This window comes from Phacochoerus africanus, chromosome 2, assembly GCF_016906955.1.
Source record: "Phacochoerus africanus isolate WHEZ1 chromosome 2, ROS_Pafr_v1, whole genome shotgun sequence".
In the NCBI taxonomy this organism is placed as follows: Eukaryota; Metazoa; Chordata; class Mammalia; order Artiodactyla; family Suidae; genus Phacochoerus; species Phacochoerus africanus.
Genome location: NC_062545.1, coordinates 90,752,297 through 90,771,565, shown reverse-complemented (window position 1 = coordinate 90,771,565; position 19,269 = coordinate 90,752,297). Strand labels below are relative to the sequence as shown.

At 39.7% G+C, this 19,269-nt stretch overlaps 1 protein-coding gene across 4 annotated transcripts in view; it reads right to left on the bottom strand.

Annotated features, from left to right (window-relative positions):
• Positions 1-2,249: 2,249 nt before the first annotated feature.
• COL12A1 (collagen type XII alpha 1 chain) overlaps positions 2,250-19,269 on the bottom strand; it is a 130,505-nt gene continuing 113,485 nt past the window's right edge. For 3 of the 4 annotated variants that reach the window (XM_047763777.1, XM_047763792.1, XM_047763782.1), the window contains 10 exons: positions 19,159-19,212; positions 18,748-18,801; positions 14,501-14,554; positions 13,040-13,111; positions 9,906-9,941; positions 9,729-9,795; positions 8,022-8,210; positions 7,026-7,094; positions 5,444-5,614; positions 2,250-3,246 (listed from right to left, as the gene is read on the bottom strand). In XM_047763777.1, the coding sequence (XP_047619733.1) occupies positions 3,071-3,246; positions 5,444-5,614; positions 7,026-7,094; positions 8,022-8,210; positions 9,729-9,795; positions 9,906-9,941; positions 13,040-13,111; positions 14,501-14,554; positions 18,748-18,801; positions 19,159-19,212 (942 nt within the window). In that variant the 3' untranslated portion in view covers positions 2,250-3,070. Of the gene's footprint in view, positions 4,425-5,443; positions 5,615-7,025; positions 7,095-8,021; positions 8,211-9,728; positions 9,796-9,905; positions 9,942-13,039; positions 13,112-14,500; positions 14,555-18,747; positions 18,802-19,158; positions 19,213-19,269 lie in introns of all 4 variants that reach the window. The other variant, XM_047763788.1, reaches the window with a different exon arrangement.

The window sequence follows — 19,269 nt, the reverse complement described above, 5'->3', positions numbered from 1 at the left end:
TATGTGCCAAATACAGGGCAATGGATATAATAGGTAATGAATACTCAGAAGCAATAGTATTAACCTGATTTGCATAAAAATGAAATGTAAGTTTGATCAACTGAATAGGCAGCATAATTCTTTACAGATTCAAAAAGAGACACCTCACAAATCTGAGAAAATATACATGCAGCCACCTATTAAACTTGCTAATTTACTAAACCCATGGCACAAATAGTCCATTAAAAAATACCCAAAAATTAGGAGCTATGTGAGTACTATTTTCATTTTCTTCAGTTTATTTATTTTTCGTGAGTGCTCTTTTTAAATTTTAAAACAGTTCCCACTGTAGATTCATTAGAAGCTACAACCTCTTCCCACAGTTATTTCTGCCCAGTTTCTTAAAAAGAGCACTGCCTTCAAATAAAAATTATAAATCTTATACTTCTAAATTTAAAGAACTATAAAATGTGTCTCAAGTTCTGTATTCCCTCAAAGGTGTGAATAAATAAGCCAGCAGCTACATGGTTGATTTGGGGGAAGTGGGGTGGTTACTGCTAGTTTTTAAACCCAGGCTATCTGGCCTCCAGCAAACTTCATTAAGAAGGAAATAGATTACAAAAGTTAAAATCCCAACATACATCTCAGTTATTTATTAATTTGTACTTAGGAATGTCTTGGCCCCTCTCCCCTCTCCCAGCACAGCTAGAACGTAGCACATCTACATCCAGCCAGTGAGGAAAGACGGACCAGACTCCTTCATGCCTCAAATTCATGTGGCCTTGGGACCCAGCTCGGTTAGTGATGAGGAGCTGAACCCATCCTCAAGCTCCTGATACAGAGGAGTATTAGAAACCCAAATGAATCAGAAATGAATCAAGATAAATTCATACAATTTTGAGGGTTGAAAGCTCTTGCCCAGAGAGGAAGAGTTCCCAGGGAGAGAAAGGGAGAGGATCTGGTGAGAAAGCTGGTTAGAACCACGAGGCCTTGGATCTTCGTCTTGCTATGATACTGATTAGAATTGGACTGGAATGATCTCAATGTCTTTTTTAATTGAAGTATAGTTGATTTACAATGTGGGGTTAGTTCAGTTATATAGCAAAGTGATTCAGTTAAATTTTTTTTCAGATTATTTTCCCTTGTAAATAATGAGTATGGTTCCCTGTGTTGTAGAGTAGGTCCTTGTTCATTATCTATTTTATATAGAGTAGTATCTATCTGTTAATCCCAAACTCCTAATTTATCCCTCCCTCACCTTTCCCTTTGACAAGCATCAGTTTACTGTCTATGTCTGTGAGTCTGTTTCTGTTCTGAAAATAAATTCATTTGTATCATACCATTAGATTTCACATATGGTGATATCTTATGATACTTACTTTTCTCTGCCTGGCTTACTTAGTATAAGAATCTCTAGTTGCATCCATGTTGCTAAAAATGGGATTATTTCATTCTTTTTAATGGCTAATATTCCATTCTATATATGTATCATATCTTTATATGTTCACCTGTCAATGGACATTTAGGCTGCTTCCATGTCTTGGCTATTGTAAATAGTACTGCAGTGAACATTGGGTGCATGTATCTTTTCCAATTTTTTTTTCTAATTTTAAAATGTATCATAAATTACAGGTGTTTGCTAAGAATTTAGCAATCTGCTTGAAACCTCTTGAACACAATACAATCATTTATCTATTCTTTTTGATCTTAGTCTCCAGGAAGTATTTAACTCAAATGTTTTGTTCTGTGGAAAATTTTCCATCACTACCTCTCTCTTCAGTTGATGCTGTTTCTTTCAAACAAACATTTACATTATTTTCTTTAATATTTAGAATGATGTTATTTTATTCATAAAAGTGCAAAAAGAAGGTATCACTAAGTGTCAGCATTTTCATTAAAGAATTCTCCTTTTTGTGGTTAAACACAGTATTGGGTATTATGGTATAGGAAAAGGATTAAATGCATATGAAATAATGTAGGCTGTTAAAGGTTATTTGGTTGTTTGGGGTCTCCTAGGATACTTAGTTGTTTTTCCACCAACCCACACATCCTCTACATTCCTAATAAAGCCTTTGGAATCTGCTGGGCTTTTTAAGTTTCCCACTACTTTCTTTCTATGACTTCATCATATCATTGAAAAAAATCTAACGTTATTTAGCATAATTTAATAGCATTAGGAAGATTTGTAACCGTATCCAAGGATATGAACTTGTTTGTTGTAACAACAGCCTGAACAGTCCAAAGGCCAATAAAGAAAAAAACATACCATGTCCAATTTTCAGTAGTTTTATTGAAAAATGCCTCTTTTGTTTCAGAAATAAATAATATAAGGCAGTGAAATTCACAATCTGCAGTTAAAATATAAAAGCAGCAATTCTATGTTCATAGTCTTGCAAACATTTTCCAACTGCTTTTGATAACTAAGAAACATTATGTTCTAAAAAAAAAGTTCATACTAAATATACAACACAAACATGCAATTCCATCTCTGCAGAATAATCTGCGATTTGGTATAAATGTTAGTGTGTCTAAAACAAGGAGGTTTAAGGCAATATGGAACTGTATCCAGTTGATACAATACTTTCAGCTACATGGCTTAAAGTTTGTGGCTGTTACAGGAGATGTATAAGAGCACTCTATGCCCTAATGTATTACAGAAGATAAAAGAGGAAGATAAATAATTGTAAAGGAGTTGACTTTCCCCTCCTCTTTGGTTTTAGGAGAGGGATTGCTTGAATCCTGATGTAACTGAATTGCAAATAAGTATTGGAAAAAAGACAAAAACTGCCCTCTCAACATACACAGTAGTTCTGGGCTCCAGGACTTACTGCTTAACCTAAGAGTTTCACTGAGGCTGCCCGCTGTGCTAACTAAACGCACAAGGCACGTTCTCTCCCTGCAGCTTTTGTAAACAAAGGATTTTGCAAGCATTTCAAGGGAAAAGGCAAAGATTTCTACCGACTGCATGCAGCGAGCTAGGCTTCCTGCAAAAACAAGGTTCTCTACAGTCAGAAAGTGAAGAAACAGGACCTGCAAAGGAGAATCCGACACCTCCCCCCGCCCCTCCGTGTTGTCCTGCGCGGGGTCAGGTTCACTGCCAGGGGCCGCGGGGCAGGGCACGCCTCCAGCGCACGTGTGGAGGGCGCTCGTGGGCCGGCTCATCTGCGCCGTAGTCCTCGTACTCTTCCGCAGTCCGCTCAGGCTCCACCGGCACGATGAAGGGCTCGCGCTCAGGCAGGTAGGCCCCGCCCTCGGGCACGTAGGGCTCTGTCCGATTCAACATTACAGTTACAGCATGATTGGGAAGGAACACACACAGCAAAACTAAATCGCCACCCAAGGTGATGGTGCTCCATCTTACTGTCATAACTATAAACCCATAAATTAGAAAGCTCTGATTACTTCCATTTGCGGAGAGAATTTGGTGATCCAATAACTAAATGGCCCTCATTTTTTTAACCTTCAAAGATCCAGCAGTAAATATAATCATTGCACAAATAACCTGGGAAAGGTCAGAGACTGGGCCAAAGAGAACTGTCAACCAACCTAGGAGGGGTTTTCAGAAATCCCGAGTAACTCTTGGTCACTGCAAATTCCTCAGTTCCAAAAGCAATGTGGAAAGAGGAGGGGGTGAGGGGAAGTTATATTGGCTCCTGGAAACTGAACTCTGGAGGTGAAAATCAACTACCACCAGGTCATATACAGTACATGACACTGTCTGTGGCTGGCTGTCCCACAGACTGAGTTACACAGCTGGTGGGTACAACCACCAGGGACCAGAGCAACACAGGAAGGAAAAAAGTGACTATAAAACTTTGGTTTGAAAATTGCCATCACAAAACCCAAATGAGAGTACATGTACAAAAGGTAATAATAATAATAACACGTGGCCTGACGTGGACAAATGAAGCAAGAGAGAAGGAGATTCTATTTGGTGTTATTCCAGCAGAGAGCAAGCAGCAGGCTTTGATGCAGAAGCTGATGGTAGAATTGGTAAGTGCTTTTAGTGGACGGGGTCCATACAAATCATTTACAAGCCATAATTAGTTTATTATTTACATAAGATATTTCTCTTTAACCAGGTTAATCGTTTTTATCAAAATGGCATCATCTCCTCGGTTAGTAGTTTATGCGCCTCCTTCATGACCGAGGCGCCTCATGAGCTGTGTTTGAACTTTTTTTTTTTAAATAGCATTTTTATACATTATTATGAAAATGCATCAGGCTTATAAACTAACACCACTGCTTTTGTCTCATTCAAGTTAGTATAAAGAGTCTCCACCCTCCTTTTTGATGTCGACCCGGTTCATTAACCATATCTGTGGTGAGATTTCCATACAGACTCATTTCCTAATAAGCGCGTGCGCAAACATCTCAGAAACAGGATTTTCAGGTATTCAAACTGTAAGCAGCACTGGCGACTTAGAAAATTTGTTAGCCGGAACCTGAAACAGGTCAAAGATGATAGTTTTAAAAGTTGAATTACTATGCAAAAAAATATATATATATATACACATTCATCTATGTAATGGTTAAAGTATATATGTATATATCTATATATTTCCAGTTAGTCATACATACCAAAAGGCAGAGGTGATTTAAATTTATTGTATAAAATATTATAATTTTGTGAATGGGTTGTACAAGAAATTTAAGATTCATGATTACTTTGGGTCATTTGGAAGGATGCACACAAATATATAGATATATAGATATTTAGATATTCAACTACTCATGCACTACTTGCTAGTAGCCAACCATATCAAACAGCAGTATCATTTTTAAACTTGCAAGATGCTTGAGGGTGCACTGATGAAAAGGTCACCGCTGACCACAGCATGACATTTTTATTTTCAGATCAGCATATCTCCGCTGTTCCCACATTCCCCCAAATCAGGCATCAAAAGACTTCTGCCTCCTGTAATCATCAAATGCTAAAATTTCATGACCAACTCTAAAAATATTAAGTCCCAGAGTTTGTAAGTATTAATTCCATGGACAGTATGACAGAGTGAATTATTTTCAGTTGTCTGCACCATGTTATCAAATAGTTTGCCTATCCATTAGATGCCCAAAACAATTTTTATATATATTCTTGGCATTCTACAGTTGTATTTAACAAATCTGTTCCCAAACTTTAGTTTAAAAAATTTTTAAAAAGGTCAATTGGTAGAATTATTTGAACTACCAAGAGAAATAGAGGTTTATGATATGATTTGTTAAATGCAGAAGTTTAGAAAGGAAGAAAAAACAATTAGTCAACTCCTAACAGTGAAATATTGTTATAAAATCAACATTAATTCTCTAGGAGACTATTTCTACATAATCTAAAAATACACAATTGAAAGAGTTGGTATCTTGAAGAAATCCTCCAATCAATTTCCCTTTGATCCTACGAAACCTGATTTCCTTAAAGTTCCTTTAATTCAGGTGAATTTGGGTCTCTATGACGGTAGCAACATACCTGGATAGCCCTGTCCGTTGTATGGGACGCTGGCACACTGAGACGAGTCGCAGTATCCAGGAGGACCTGGGGGGCCTCGGATACCTGAGTTTCCAGGACGACCAGGGGGACCAGGAGGACCTCTTGAACCTGTGGACCCCGGTGGACCCGTTCTGGATTCTCCTTGTGGACCTATTGTGGGTTTAGAACAATGATTTCCCCTCTTGTTAAATTTATCTCCTGAGAAGATCAACAGGACTTTGGCCCCTCCACCACTTTAAGACTAGACGATTCACTAGTGTATGGAAAGAAAACACTTCCTGAAGAAATCACTGGTAGGAACCAGCATGGAACTTTCTTACCAGTGATTCAAGAGTTAATGCCGGAAATCCAAATACACTAATGATTTTATTCAAAGAAAACCAATTTAGCAAGAATTGAGCCAAACGAAAGACATCAAGGAGTTCTCTGGTTTGCGCTCATACTCTTGGAGCTAAAACCACCGGTAGAAAATGGCCATGTTAGCCAAGGCAGACAGCCAGGAAGACTTGGAGTGCCTACTCCATGCCTCAGCATGTGAAGCAGTGTTCTTCCTATAACAGGTGATACCTCCTCATGGTTACCAGAAGTAGAGATTTGGAAGATTTGGAATTCCCGTCATGGCTCAGCAGAAATGAATCTGACCAGTATCCATGTGGACGCAGGTTCAATCCCTGGCCTCACTCAGTGGGTTAAGGATCTGGCATTGCTGTGAGCTGTGATATAGGCAGTGGTTACAGCTCTGATTGGACCCCTAGCCTTGGAATTTCCATATGCTGCAAGAGCAGCCCTAAAAAGACCAAAAAAGAAAGCAGAAGGAAGGAAGGAAGGGAAAGAAAGAAAAAGAAAGAAAGAGAAAGAAAGAAAGAAAGAAAGAAAGAAAGAAAGAAAGAAAGAAAGAAAGAGAAAGAAAGAGAAAGAAAGAAAGAAAGAGAAAGAAAGAAAGAAAGCAAGCAAGCAAGCAAGCAAGCAAGCGAGAAAAAGAGAAAGAAAAGAAAGAGAAAGAAAGGGAAAGATTTCACTTCTAGGGCTGCAAGGGTCTCATGGGACGTTATAATGATGAAAATAATTCATTTTCAATTTAGTAAACAAAATGCATGGAACAACTATTATTTCTTTCCAAATCATCAATGAAGACCTTGTGAATGAAATCCTTGATGAAATCTTGCAAGGATTTCTAATGAGAATATTTCTTCCATCTACTGGTGACACCTTGAAGAACACCAGAAGAAACAGAAAATGACACCATCCTTAAAGCCTATGAGGCCAAACAAAAGCAAATAGGAATTCCATAAAAAGAAACCAGCAACTTCTGTGTCACTAAAACTCATACCTTCATATATTAAAGTACATGCTTAAGTAGTATGCCCTGAAACATTTTTTTTTTTTTTGCACAAAGAGAACATAAAAATAAGGAAGTTAGACCAGTACAATGTCTCACTAAAATACATTCCACGATGGTAGGCAGGTCTAAGAGCTAACAGGATACGTTTTTGATTCTCCTAGGGGTTATATGCTCTTGGTAGTTACCCTTCTCCCTTATTTTATCTAACAGGAAACTTACCTGGGGGGCCCGGCAGCCCTCGAGGTCCTGGAGATCCAATACCTCTTTCGCCTTTCTCTCCTGGCAAACCTAAGGAAGGACAAGATAGGAAAAGCACAGAGGGAAAATTAGCTGGAAATATGTAGTATTCATCTGAACTGATAATACTGATTCAAGTAGTTGATTTCCCTTAGTGAAAGCAGAACCCAACTTTAAGCCAAATTCTTTCTAGACATTTGTGTCATTCTAGATTAATGACCAAGAAACAAAGCTGGCTAAAAGTTGGGAAAAATTATTTGAAGAAAACAAACATGTTTAATATATTACTTTAGAAACAGTAATTAAGAACAAAAATCTTGACTAAGTACTAACAACTCACTGAAAACATCGTAAAGGTATCTTATCTTACTACTCCTATCCGTCATCTAAACCATCAGAATGATGGAAATGTCTAAGTTTCTCTCAGAAGGTTAACCACTACTTTGAGAAAAGTGAGTACCCAGAATCCTGAAACATCTGGAATCAGATAATCCCATTTTTCTTCTTTTTCCTTCAATTACATTTATCTACCATGAAATTAAAGCCAAATAAACACTTAAGACCAGTTCCAGGCCCTGCATAAAAGAACCAAAAGAATTTGGATCTAAAATTGCAAAGGCTGCTTACATTCAGTTGCTGCCCAACTCTTGCCAGTCAAAACAATTAATAAGATTTTAGGGCCTGATTCAGTTTGCCAAGATGTACTTTTTCCCAATAACAACAACAATAATCAGAAAATAGCATTGTCTTTGCTGAAATCTCCTCACAGAACCTTCCTGTGTTCCCAGATACGGATCTCTATAGCCTGCAGCTGCCTAGACGAAAGACAGCTTCACAGACACACGGCTCTGCTGGGCTGTCCTAACAGGACCAGTGTTCTTTGCCAAGTTCAGAAGTCCACGTGCTTTTTAGCCTGACCCAGCTCCTACCCTTGCACGCTCCTTCCTTTACCCCGATGTGGCTGCCAGGAATGCGTACCTCGTTCACCTGGGGGTCCCTGCATCCCTGGGGTGCCGGGGAAGCCTGGCCGTCCCCCAGGGCCTGGTTCTCCTCTGGCTCCCACACTGCCAGGGGGCCCTGGGGGACCTGGTGGACCTGGCTGGTTGCGATTGGAGTGGTAATCGTTTGGAATCTGATTCAGCATCTGATTGAATCTGCTCATCTGACCTACAAATTGAAATCAGACTTATTAGGAAGAAGCATAATAAGGGAGGGATGAGAGAATGAAATGATTTTCTTTTGGTGCCTAGTGAAAGCCATTGCTGTTCCTCCACACTCTGGGAAATTTTCTAATTAGAATCCTAAAAATAAAATAAAACACTCCAGGGGGACATGTTGCAATTAGAATCCTAAAAATAAAACCCTGCAGTCATCCCAGACAAAATGATCTCTGATAAACAACCATCTCCACAAAATACTGACCAGCAAGCCATCAGCATTACATACAAGAGTTGTGAAGGTTTAAAGCAGCAATGATAGAAAGCTTGCCAGATGATGTCACTCCCAGAGAGAACCTTTTTTTAAGTTAATTTATAGTATGTTGTGTGTGGGCCTAAGGTGGTGATAATTAGTATAGTATAATTATAGCATAATTTGGAATCACCTGTGGGATACACTAAATGATACTCATTTCTGAGCCTCATAAAAAACAGTGGCCCTAGAATGTATTTATGTGTGTTTGACTGGGTGACCTTGCTGTACAATAGAAAACTGACAGAACACTGTAAACCAGCTATGATGAAAAAAATAAAAATCATTAAATAAAAATATATTTAAAAAAAAAACAACAGCAGCCTTGAGTTTTTGAGGCTAGGCTCCTTTTGTAGCCACAGAACCTTATCATTTCATAGATCTCAGGGAATAATGAGTCTATGAAAAATAAGGAGGCAGTAAAAGTTCTCCACCAAAATGGACTTGCTAGGATCAAACTGATCTCAGGAGTCTGCCTTCCTTCAAGGAAAGAAGCACTCAAAGGTCATAACTGAAAAGATCTGATTATTTATTGCTTCAGTGTGTACCCATGCAAAGGTCACTAAAATCCTCGTGTGGAAACTGTATAATCATTTAGACATTAAACTGTATAATACAGTTAGTCATTTATACTTTAAACTGTATAATCACTTGTAATATGGAAACTGTATAACCTGTATAAACTGTAAAATCATATTTTAAAATACTATCTTGCATCAGACTGGATGTAAGGATGATAAGCTATTATTTTACCTTGGGTTTTTGTTTTATCTCTTTTTTTTTTAATCTTTTTAGGGCCACACCCATGGCATATGGAGGTTCCCAGGCTAGGGGTTGAATCAGAGCTACAAGCTGCCAGCCTACACCACAACCACAGCAACACAGGATCCGAGCAGTGTCTGCAACCTGCACCACAGCTCATGGCAATGCCAGGTCCATAACCCATTGAGCAAGGCCAAGGATCAAACCTGCGCCCTCATGGATACTAGTCAGATTCATTTCCACTGAGCCACAAGGGGAACTCCAGGTTTTTGTTTTATCTTAATGACAGTCATTAAAATCTCACTAGCTATATCTAACAGGATACCAAACTGATAAGGTACAAAAATAAGAGATCATGGGAATGAAATAGAAACACATGTCTTAGAAACTTTATGATACAAACTCTGTAAAATTAAAAAAAAAATCCATACATGAAAAGGAAAGAAATTTTACCACTTATCAATTGTTCACAGACTTGTCTTGCAACTGCTCGCATCATGTTGTGGGAAGCGATGTCTCCCTAGTTGATTAAATCAGTAAGTATGATCAGCATAGTATTGCTCTAGCTTCAGACTACAGTATCTAACACAAGAAATAAATCTGTTAAGTCAGATCTTAAGAAATACATACCCTGTCACCTTTCTCTCCTTTCAATCCAGATGAGCCCTGAAATACAGGAATTTCATGGATTAGAAGCTGACAAATTGTCTAAAATGACTCATGAACATACAGGATGCTAAAAGACAGCAAGGTCTGCTTTCTAACAAATCAGCAAAATGACACATCACATTTATGTCCATGTTACTCACCTTGGGCTGTCTGTAAAACAGGCATCTAATTCCCCCCCCACACACACACACCTCAGAAGCACGTCCTCCAAAACAGTGCTGAGATGTGAACTGTATGATCAGCAATGGAGGAGTTATGATGCATGTGTGCATTTTATAATGCTGCTAACAGTATAGGTCTGGAACTGAAACACCTCAAGTTGCCCTTCCTACCACCATCCTTCCCTTGACATCGCCAAGGCTGGGAGCTCAACTGGTTATTGTAATTTGTCCATGAGGTTAGTCATGGTTCAGTTCTAGTAAGAACCCATTCTGGTAAGAGTCTTCTGCCAGTTCCCTAGCTCAATATCTATCTCCAACTTCTTCCCATGATTTTTGTGTGCTGGGTAAGAAAGGGAACCACATTCTTCCTTCTAAAAGAACTCAATCTAAATGGTGGTCCCACATCCCAAAGGCAACCACAGAGTATCTGTCCGTATTCTGTCAGCCCCTCACTGTCCATGAGAGGATCTTGGAAAACATTTTCCTTCTAGTGTAAAAAGATTCTTTCAGTAATGTTTCTCCAGGCCACCAACCGACAGGAACGTCCAAACCATTGACAAATCTGATGTTCAGCTAAATCCCAAACCAAACTACTTCTAACAGCCTCCAAGACTCTTGCTTAAACTTCTCCAATATCCTCCTAACTGGTCTTCCTGCTCCCAGTCACACTCCACAGAGAAGCCAGATTGATATTTTTTAAAAGGAAAACTGGCCCATGTCACTTTTTTGGTTCCAAAGGTTTCCCGTCACATTTACAATGATATAAGAATCCTCACCCCAGGTGAGAAGGGCCCCACGATCACCTATGCCAGCATCTGACCTTCCCTCCTTCTGCCAGCATCTGACCCTTCCCCTTTCCTTCAGGGGCCCAGGCCTCTCTGCCATCCCTTCCACATGCCACCCCCTCTTCACTTACTTGGCCTTTCTTCACGCTGTCCCCACCACTGCTCCCTCTCTTCAGTCCAGTGTCACCTCCTCAGATGGGCTCCCTATGCCATATCCAAAATAGCCCCCCTTTTCACCACCACAGTGGCTCCCAACCTCTTATTCTGTTTCTCTTTTCTTCATATCATTCATTATCCTCAGAAGCTATATTGTTTGTTTATGTGTTTTTGGTCTCTGTCCCCCACTGGACACTCCACGAGGACAAAGACTTGGCTTGCTTGCAGTTGTAACCCCAGACCCTAGAACACCAACTAGCACATGGAAGCACCAAACAAATAGGGTATTGAGTAAATAAATAACAATTTTCCACCCGCTGTTCCTGGAAACAGCCACCATACAACACCAGGTGTTATACATTAGCAAGAAGCTACCACCGGAAAAAAAGAGCTAGTGACAGAAATTCACAGTGACTGAGCTAAGCTCTCTGCTAAGACCTTTATATTCCCATCTGCTAGTTTTGGTTTTAGAAACTAGAGGTTAAGACAGGAGGGAAAAAAAAAAAAAAAAAAAAGGAGAGGCAATTTGCCACCTTAAAAGGATGAGGAAGATAAAGGAGGAAAAGGAGGGGAGATAAGGTCCAAATAAACGTGACTGAATAATAATCATAAGAAAAACTAGAGTTTGGCTCTCCCTTTGCCAAAAGTACTGGCTCTTACAGAAACATTTTTATTATTTAGTTTGGAGATTTTTGTAAATTTCAGGGTATTTATTTTTACCTTTACTGCTACTTTATTCCCATGTATTTTTTTTCTAATTTATTGCCACTCTGAAATTATTCCAGTCTGTATGATTTGTAGAACTCTTTATTGCCAGTATCTAGAGATTTCATTTCAAGTAAAGGAAATAGATGTTTCTTTCCTGTTTCTAGCTGAGGCATCAATTATATCAGTGATATTCTTACATAAGACTCCATTTTGGTCATAGTAAAATGAAACAGAATTCTGAAAGGGCTGAAAAGTTTCATGTACTTTTAAATGCTCTTGTGAAGTTTGTGCCATGATTCACTGTGGAAAAGAGAGGAATAAAGTCATGTGCTAGAGTCCACACAGAGTATAAAGTTTATCAAGAGTCCTTTCATCTTCATGCTGCTAGCTTAATTTTATGAAAATATAGAAAGCAGGCCATGGCACATAAAGATCTACCCTAAGTTAGTTTGACATTAAACATTTTTTAAACTTAGGTTCAGGTGTTCCCATCATGGCTCAGCAGAAACGAATCTGACTAGTATGCATGAGGACGCAGGTTCGATCCCTGGCCTTGCTCTTTGGGTTAAGGATAGGGCATTGTCATGAGCTATGGTGTAGGTCACGGGTGCAGTTCAGATCCTTAACCCACTGAGCAAGGCCAGGGATCGAACCCATGTCCTCATGGATACTAGTCACATTCATTAACCACTGAACCATGACGAGAACTCTTATATTCTTTTTTAATATATTCCTTTCAATCATGGTCTATCCCAGGAGATTAGATATAGTTTCCTGTGCTGTACAGCAGGACCTTGCTGTGGAATAGATAAATGCTTTTAATTCTGGGACTAGTGTTCTAGCATCCTCAACAAAAGAGAAACGAACAAGCGGAGTGGCTGCAGGATGCTGACAAAGGGTTAACCACTGCAAGCACCCATGCAGGCGCCACGCACCATCATCATGTGTTTTTCTATCTTAAGCTGCATACCGTTCCTAAATAAAAAGAATGATTTTGCTGACCCAGCTCTGAGTGTTTATACTGTGCAGAAATATGTGTCTTGGCTCCTAATCCCATTCTCCTTTTAAAGAAACCCTATGACCACAATTTTCATCCCAGAATGTTATAACTCAGAGAAAAATTTTAGAATTGGTACCAAGTTAAATCCCTGGGTTTAGCATAGTTTCAACAAATGCTTCCAATACATTACAGCAGAGATAACATAAATATGCTGCAGCCTTGCTGTCTCCTCATCATTCCCGGCCACAGTGGAATGACTAGGAATGCAAGCCGTCGTCCACTTACTGGTCTGCCATGGTCTCCAGGTTTTCCTGGTTTTCCACTTGGTCCTGTGACCCCTGGAGAGCCTGGGCTTCCCTACAACACATAGGCCAAGACAGGGAAGGCTCTGATGAAAGAAGAATCCCATCTAAAGTAAACTAACAATGCATAGCTGGTTTTAAAAGCTTTTAGCACATAATCACATATTAAGGAAGAGTAAGATCAAATTTTAAGATTGTATAGAGGAAAAACATCTTGAAAATTCCCACTCAAACATTATGGACTGTATAGTTCTAAAGTACATTATGAGATATTTGAATAAATATGTATACATATAAATGCAATGCATAGATATAAATAATATATACCTATGCATTGCATTTACTCTATTCCACAATTCACAGACTGTGACCCTAGTAAACTGGCTACAAAGTGAATCTGCAGGAAGCAATTCCTGTTAGATTTCTATTACCAAACCAGAAAGACGAGAGTGGAAACTCTGGCTGGGAAAGAAATGGAGAAGGTAACTGGGCACCACATGGTGGGGTTTCCTGTGAGTTGCATCTCAGTCTAGAAACTCACTTTCTCTTTGGTGCATTCAAATAAAGGGTAATTTCTCTTTTATCATATCAGCACCCTCGACCCCAACAAAACTGTAAGGATTTCTCCCTATTGCTTTTACCAGAGGTTTAAGACACTTTAGCCATATTTTAGTAAAATATGTGTAATATCTACTAGTCAATACATTAGGTTCTAAAGCCTAAAAAGCTTCAAAATGGAATCATCGGATTTTTGTAAAACAGTCTTTTATTCATCAAGTATGTAAATTTTAAGCTCTGTAGTAAATATTTAAAATGAAAATGTATTAGACATTGTCAATTCTCCTTTACCTGAGAACATACATATTAAACATAAACATAATAAAGTAATTTTAACATATGCTCTGAGTCTTCATATACAGCCAGAAGCCATGAAAAGCATCTCAGGCAATGTAACTATGATTTCACCTGGATGCAGAGGTACACACACTTCTTTCAGAATCACTGGCTTCAGTATTTTCCCCAATGATCTTAATTAGAAAATCTTCTCAGGTAAAACTTACTTCCTCAGAATGACTTAAAACTGTTCAATAATTTAACATCCTTAAAATTCAAATATCATAGGCCACAAACTCTTAAAATTGTAGAACAGGAAGTAACCAGTGAGCTCATAAAACCCACCACTTCATGTGGGGATGGAAGCCATCAGGACACTCACCTGTTAGGGATATTTTTGTTTTTCAAATGTAACTTGATTAAACAGAAAGACTCTCTAGTTTAACACAGCTGTTTTCTCTAGCCTGTTTTGATTAAGAGAATAAAAACAGGCAGCTCCCTGGATAGTATACCCCATAGCACAGACGGTCGGGTTACCTAGCATTTTCCTGGCCAGTGGGGGAAAGGGTTTGAGGTGGGGAGACAAGAGTGCCACCCATTTTGTTCTTACCGGTGGCCCAGGGGGACCCCTGGGTCCCATTGCTCCATCTTTTCCTGTAAAGCCCTATTGGAAAAATGAAATTAATTATAGATTAGTGAAATGATTACCAAGTAAAAGGAAAGACACTAAGCAGGTTGATAAGAGTGACAGGTAAGGGATTTCACCCAACTGCAGGTAACTTTTCAATATAAAGACAAATATGCCCCGAAAATGCTTTCCATTTAAATTATGCCTCTTATTGAACCATATTTCTGTACTCAGTCATTTATATAGTTGTAAATAAAATCACATTGAGTCAAATTAGTCCTCTCTGAAAAAGACAGATTCCTTTCATGAAGATACTACTAGCTTTTATAAAAATGCAAAGTAGTCTAAAGAAAGACTAGCCCTTTCTACTGAAAAATCAAGGTCCACTAGCAGTCCCAGGAAGGGCCAGAATAGGATGAAGGGAATGGTGCTGAGGAAGGCAGGTGACCCCACAGAAGATGCCAGAGAGGTCAACCACTTGATGATGAGAATTCCCTTCCTCATTTCCTAAACAAAGCCCGACGGCTGGGGCGGTTCCACTGACATCTCCACTGCTGGGGGATTTCTCTTGTCCCCTCCAAGAAAAAGGTGGAGCTTTCTAGCGCCTCCACTCAAAAGAAAGGAAATCTTCAATCCTCACTTACTTTGTTTTTTGGCTGTGCCCACAGCATGAGGAAGTTCCTAGCCCAGGGATCAAACCTGAGCCCAGCAGTGATAATGCCAGCTCCTTAACTCGCTGCTCCACCAGGGAACTCCTCTCAATTTTTTTAGTGGTCCCTCTCTTCTAACCTCACAGAGAGGCCAGATCCACATCAGGGTTGGACTGGGAGGAGAGACCTGCCCAGGAGCACTGGGCATCTCCATGCAGCTCGCATGGTGCCAAATGACCTCTGCCTGCAATGAGTCACTGGCTGCCCAGTTAGCTTTCGTCCCAGTAGCAGACCTCTGAAATTGAGCCCAGGATTTCTGAGTCAGGTCATTTTTTTATGGTTGCTGCATTCCTCTGTCAAAGGAGATTTTTTTCTCCTTTGAGAATAAGTGATAATTTTATGCATATTCTTGGACTCCAGCAAAAATCAAGAACATTTGGATGACTGCTGCATTAAGTATCCATGCTCCCATTGATTTTACAAAAGAGGAAGTTTAAATTATTTCCTTAAAATTGTGTTACAAATATCCTACTTCTGCAAAAAAAAAAATTCAGAAACATAGAGATAAACATTTCAGACTGTTTTCTAGGAGATCTAGTCCTGCTTAACAAAAAACAGACGCCCAAGTTCATCCGATGTAATACCAACACTGCCTCTAAGAGTCACGTAAGAAGCAAAAATGCTCCAAATATCATTTGGATAGTTTGAATAGCATTTCTACAATCTAAATTTCCTCCAACTGCTGTATAAAATCCTTTTTTTTTTTTTTTTAGGTATCATATCTCTGAACAATCCTCCTTCAGTCATCCTAAGAACTTCCTGATCAACCATTTTCTCTTTTTCTCTAGCTTTATTGAGGGTTAACTGACAAATAAAAAATTGTATACACTTATGGTATACAGGTGATATCTCTGTATTTGTACATAATATGAAATAATGACCACAATCAAGATAATGAACATATCTATCACTTCACAGTAATCATTTTCTCATGCAGTGAGGACATGTAAGATCTATTCCATTAGCACATTTCAAGTACACAATGTAGTTTTATCAACTAGAATCATCACACCCATACATTAGCTCTCCAGAATTTACTCATCTTTCATAACTGAAACTTTGTACCTTTGTCCAACATCTCCCATTTCTCCCTCTTCCTCTGCCCCTTCCCACTGCCACTGTCCTATTCTGCTTCCCTGCATTCAACATTTTTTAAGATTCCATGCATAAGTGAGATTGTGCAGTATTATATTTCTGTACTTGGCTTATTTCACTTGGCATGTCTGCCAAGTTCGGGGTCATCCACCTTGTTGGAAATGACAGGATTTCCCTCTTTTTTAAGACAGAATAATATTCCATTGTGTGTGTGTGTGTGTGTGTGTATTTCCTTTTTTTTTTTTTTTGTCTTTTTAGGGCACACCAGCAGCATATGGAAGTGTCCAGGCTAGGCATGGGGCAGTTCCCAGCTGCTGGCCTACACAACAGCCACAGCAATGCCAGATCCAAGCTGCATCTGTGACCTATACCACAGCTCATGGCAACGCTGGATCCTTAATGCCCTGAGCGAGGCCATGGATCAAACCCGTATCTTCATGGATACTAGTTGGGTTCATTACCAGTGAGCCTCAACGGGAACTCCTATATCACATTTCCTTTATCCACGCATTCATGGACACTTAGGTCTAACCAACATTTTTATTTTTTTAGATGAAACAGATACCTAAGTTGGGGAGAAGAGAATTTTATTCTGATGGCTTCAGAAGGGCTACCACTGAGCCATCTATAGAACTTTGTGCTATGATTTTTTTATTCTCCATTTTCATAGCTGTTCTCCTGAGCCTTCTTTTCTTCTCTTCTACCACAGGATTCAACTTGGGGGGGGGCGGGGTGGAGCTGAGATGCCTGCACCCAAAGTCTAACTTCCCACAACTGTTTAGGTTCCATCAGCTGCACCTCACACTTTCAATATTAGTGGTAGGAAACTAAGTGGTAGGTTGGTATACAAAGCTGTGACAGAAAAAGAGGAATGATTATGTGCAAAGTTTCCTCACCCTCAACCCCAGAGCCCTGGGTAGCCTCACCACAAAGCTGGATTCACAGGTTAGAAATTCAGAGTGAAAAATGCAGTCCTTCCCACTCCCTCACTTTTCAGTGATGGTGGTGATAGCAGCCTGCCAGCTGGTTCACAAAGAAGACATTGCTGGGCCATGCACTGGTGAGGCATCGGATCTGCCCGAAGGTCTCAGTGGGTGGATGTGATGGACCCAAAGGACTTCAGCAGTAGCAGCAAGTGAAGCAGCCCATCATTTCTTCTTTTTAAAAAACTGGATTAGAGTGTAGCTGACTTACAATATCATGTTAGTTTCAGGTGTACAGCAAAGTGAATCAGTTCTACATATACATATATCCATGATTACTTCTTGATTGTGGTGTTTGAGTTTTGTTTTCTAACTGAAGAGAATGACTTGTCACCTTTGCAATTTCACTACTATCCTTTGCTGTGAAATAAGAACTTTGTAAAACTAAAGCACCAGTCTCAAGAGTCAGAAGAATATATATATACCATCAAGATTCAGATTCCCAGAGAAGGTAGTCTTCTCTTGGACCTCACACCCTCCTAAACTCAAAAGCAGGCATAGGCATAAACAAACTTCACTGGTGAATCACCCACAGTTTGGTGTTATGTGGGCACATCTTTGCTCCATCTCAGTGACCCAACTCTTCCACCCATGGTGTCTCAGAGGTACTGAGGTTAAGAAACCAATGTGTTTAGTGACAGCTACTATAGCCTGAGCCCTCTCCAATCCTGTCACTAGTGTTATTTTTGAACTTGATTAGTCAGAATACAGACAACACTTAGACTGTTGACTGAACCAGAAGATGCTAACAAGTCATTGGTGCCTTGGTTTTGAGCAACTCTGAAATCTCTTAGAGCATACACAGTCTCCTATGAAACCAAATGTTTCTATAACATTGAATAGAGCATAGAAGCCATGTTCATTGTGCTTCTCAGTGACATGTCCTAAAACAAAACGTGTTTCCTGTACCTATTTCATCATAAGTCAAGAGCAAACCTGTAAGCCGCCACAAATGACCAAAACCCCTACTAAGTTCCAGTATCTATCCTTCACTGAGGCCCACAAGTAGCATCTGAGTTCTAAAGGTATAGAAAACATGTCCCTGACTTCATAGAAAGTGCCATGGAAATCAAGATTACTCCCAAAGCTACATAAAAGATGCCTCCTAACAAAGATTTTCATTGTAGGATTTAAAGCAATTTGCTAGGATTCTTGAATCTCTTTCCCTTTTAGGGATTTCTTTTCTCTGAATAAGATCAAACAAAAAAAAAATTCTCCAAAGTAAAGTTCTATCTCATTTAAAATCCCACCGTTTTGTTTCATAGAACTTGAGACTGATCTGGTGTTGGGTGGTACACCTATACTAGTTTTTCAGCCTTCTGCGACATATGTGAACTCTGCATTGCCAGCCACATAAACTGAATTACCGAGGGCTCTTAATTAATAGGCAATAGTGTGATACTGTTTCCAACATCATGACACCCCACCCAAGAGAACTTACCCTATCTCCTGGAGGCCCCATTGGCCCTGGTGGGCCAGGTAGTCCTGGGGTTCCCTATGCAAAAGGAAATAAGTGAAACACTGTAAGAAACTTCCTGTGTGAGAAAAGAGATTTGTTATTCTCCAAAGCATTTAAACAAAAGAAGTCCAAGGAGCTCAGAAAAGAAACAGGAACCCAGAACCAAGCACAGTGCCAGCCCGAGAGCAAGATGCTGGGTCAACAAGCCCAGACCTGACTGAACAGCACAAGCTTGAAGACTAAGACCAGGCTAAGAAATGGAAATAATGTACTGCACACGGCCAGGCTTCTGCTTTGGTGCTTAACCTTGGTTCACCTTTGGAAGCACTGCAAAGGCAGCTTTGCAAATAACACATGACAAGGAAAGAAAAGGCAGCATGAAGAACAACTTACTGTCCGGCCTGGAAGTCCTGGCTCTCCAGCATCACCCTTCATGCCCTGGCGACCCTGGAGCAGCGGGAAAACAGGTCTCAGTGTTTTATAGAAATTAAGTGGCAACATGAG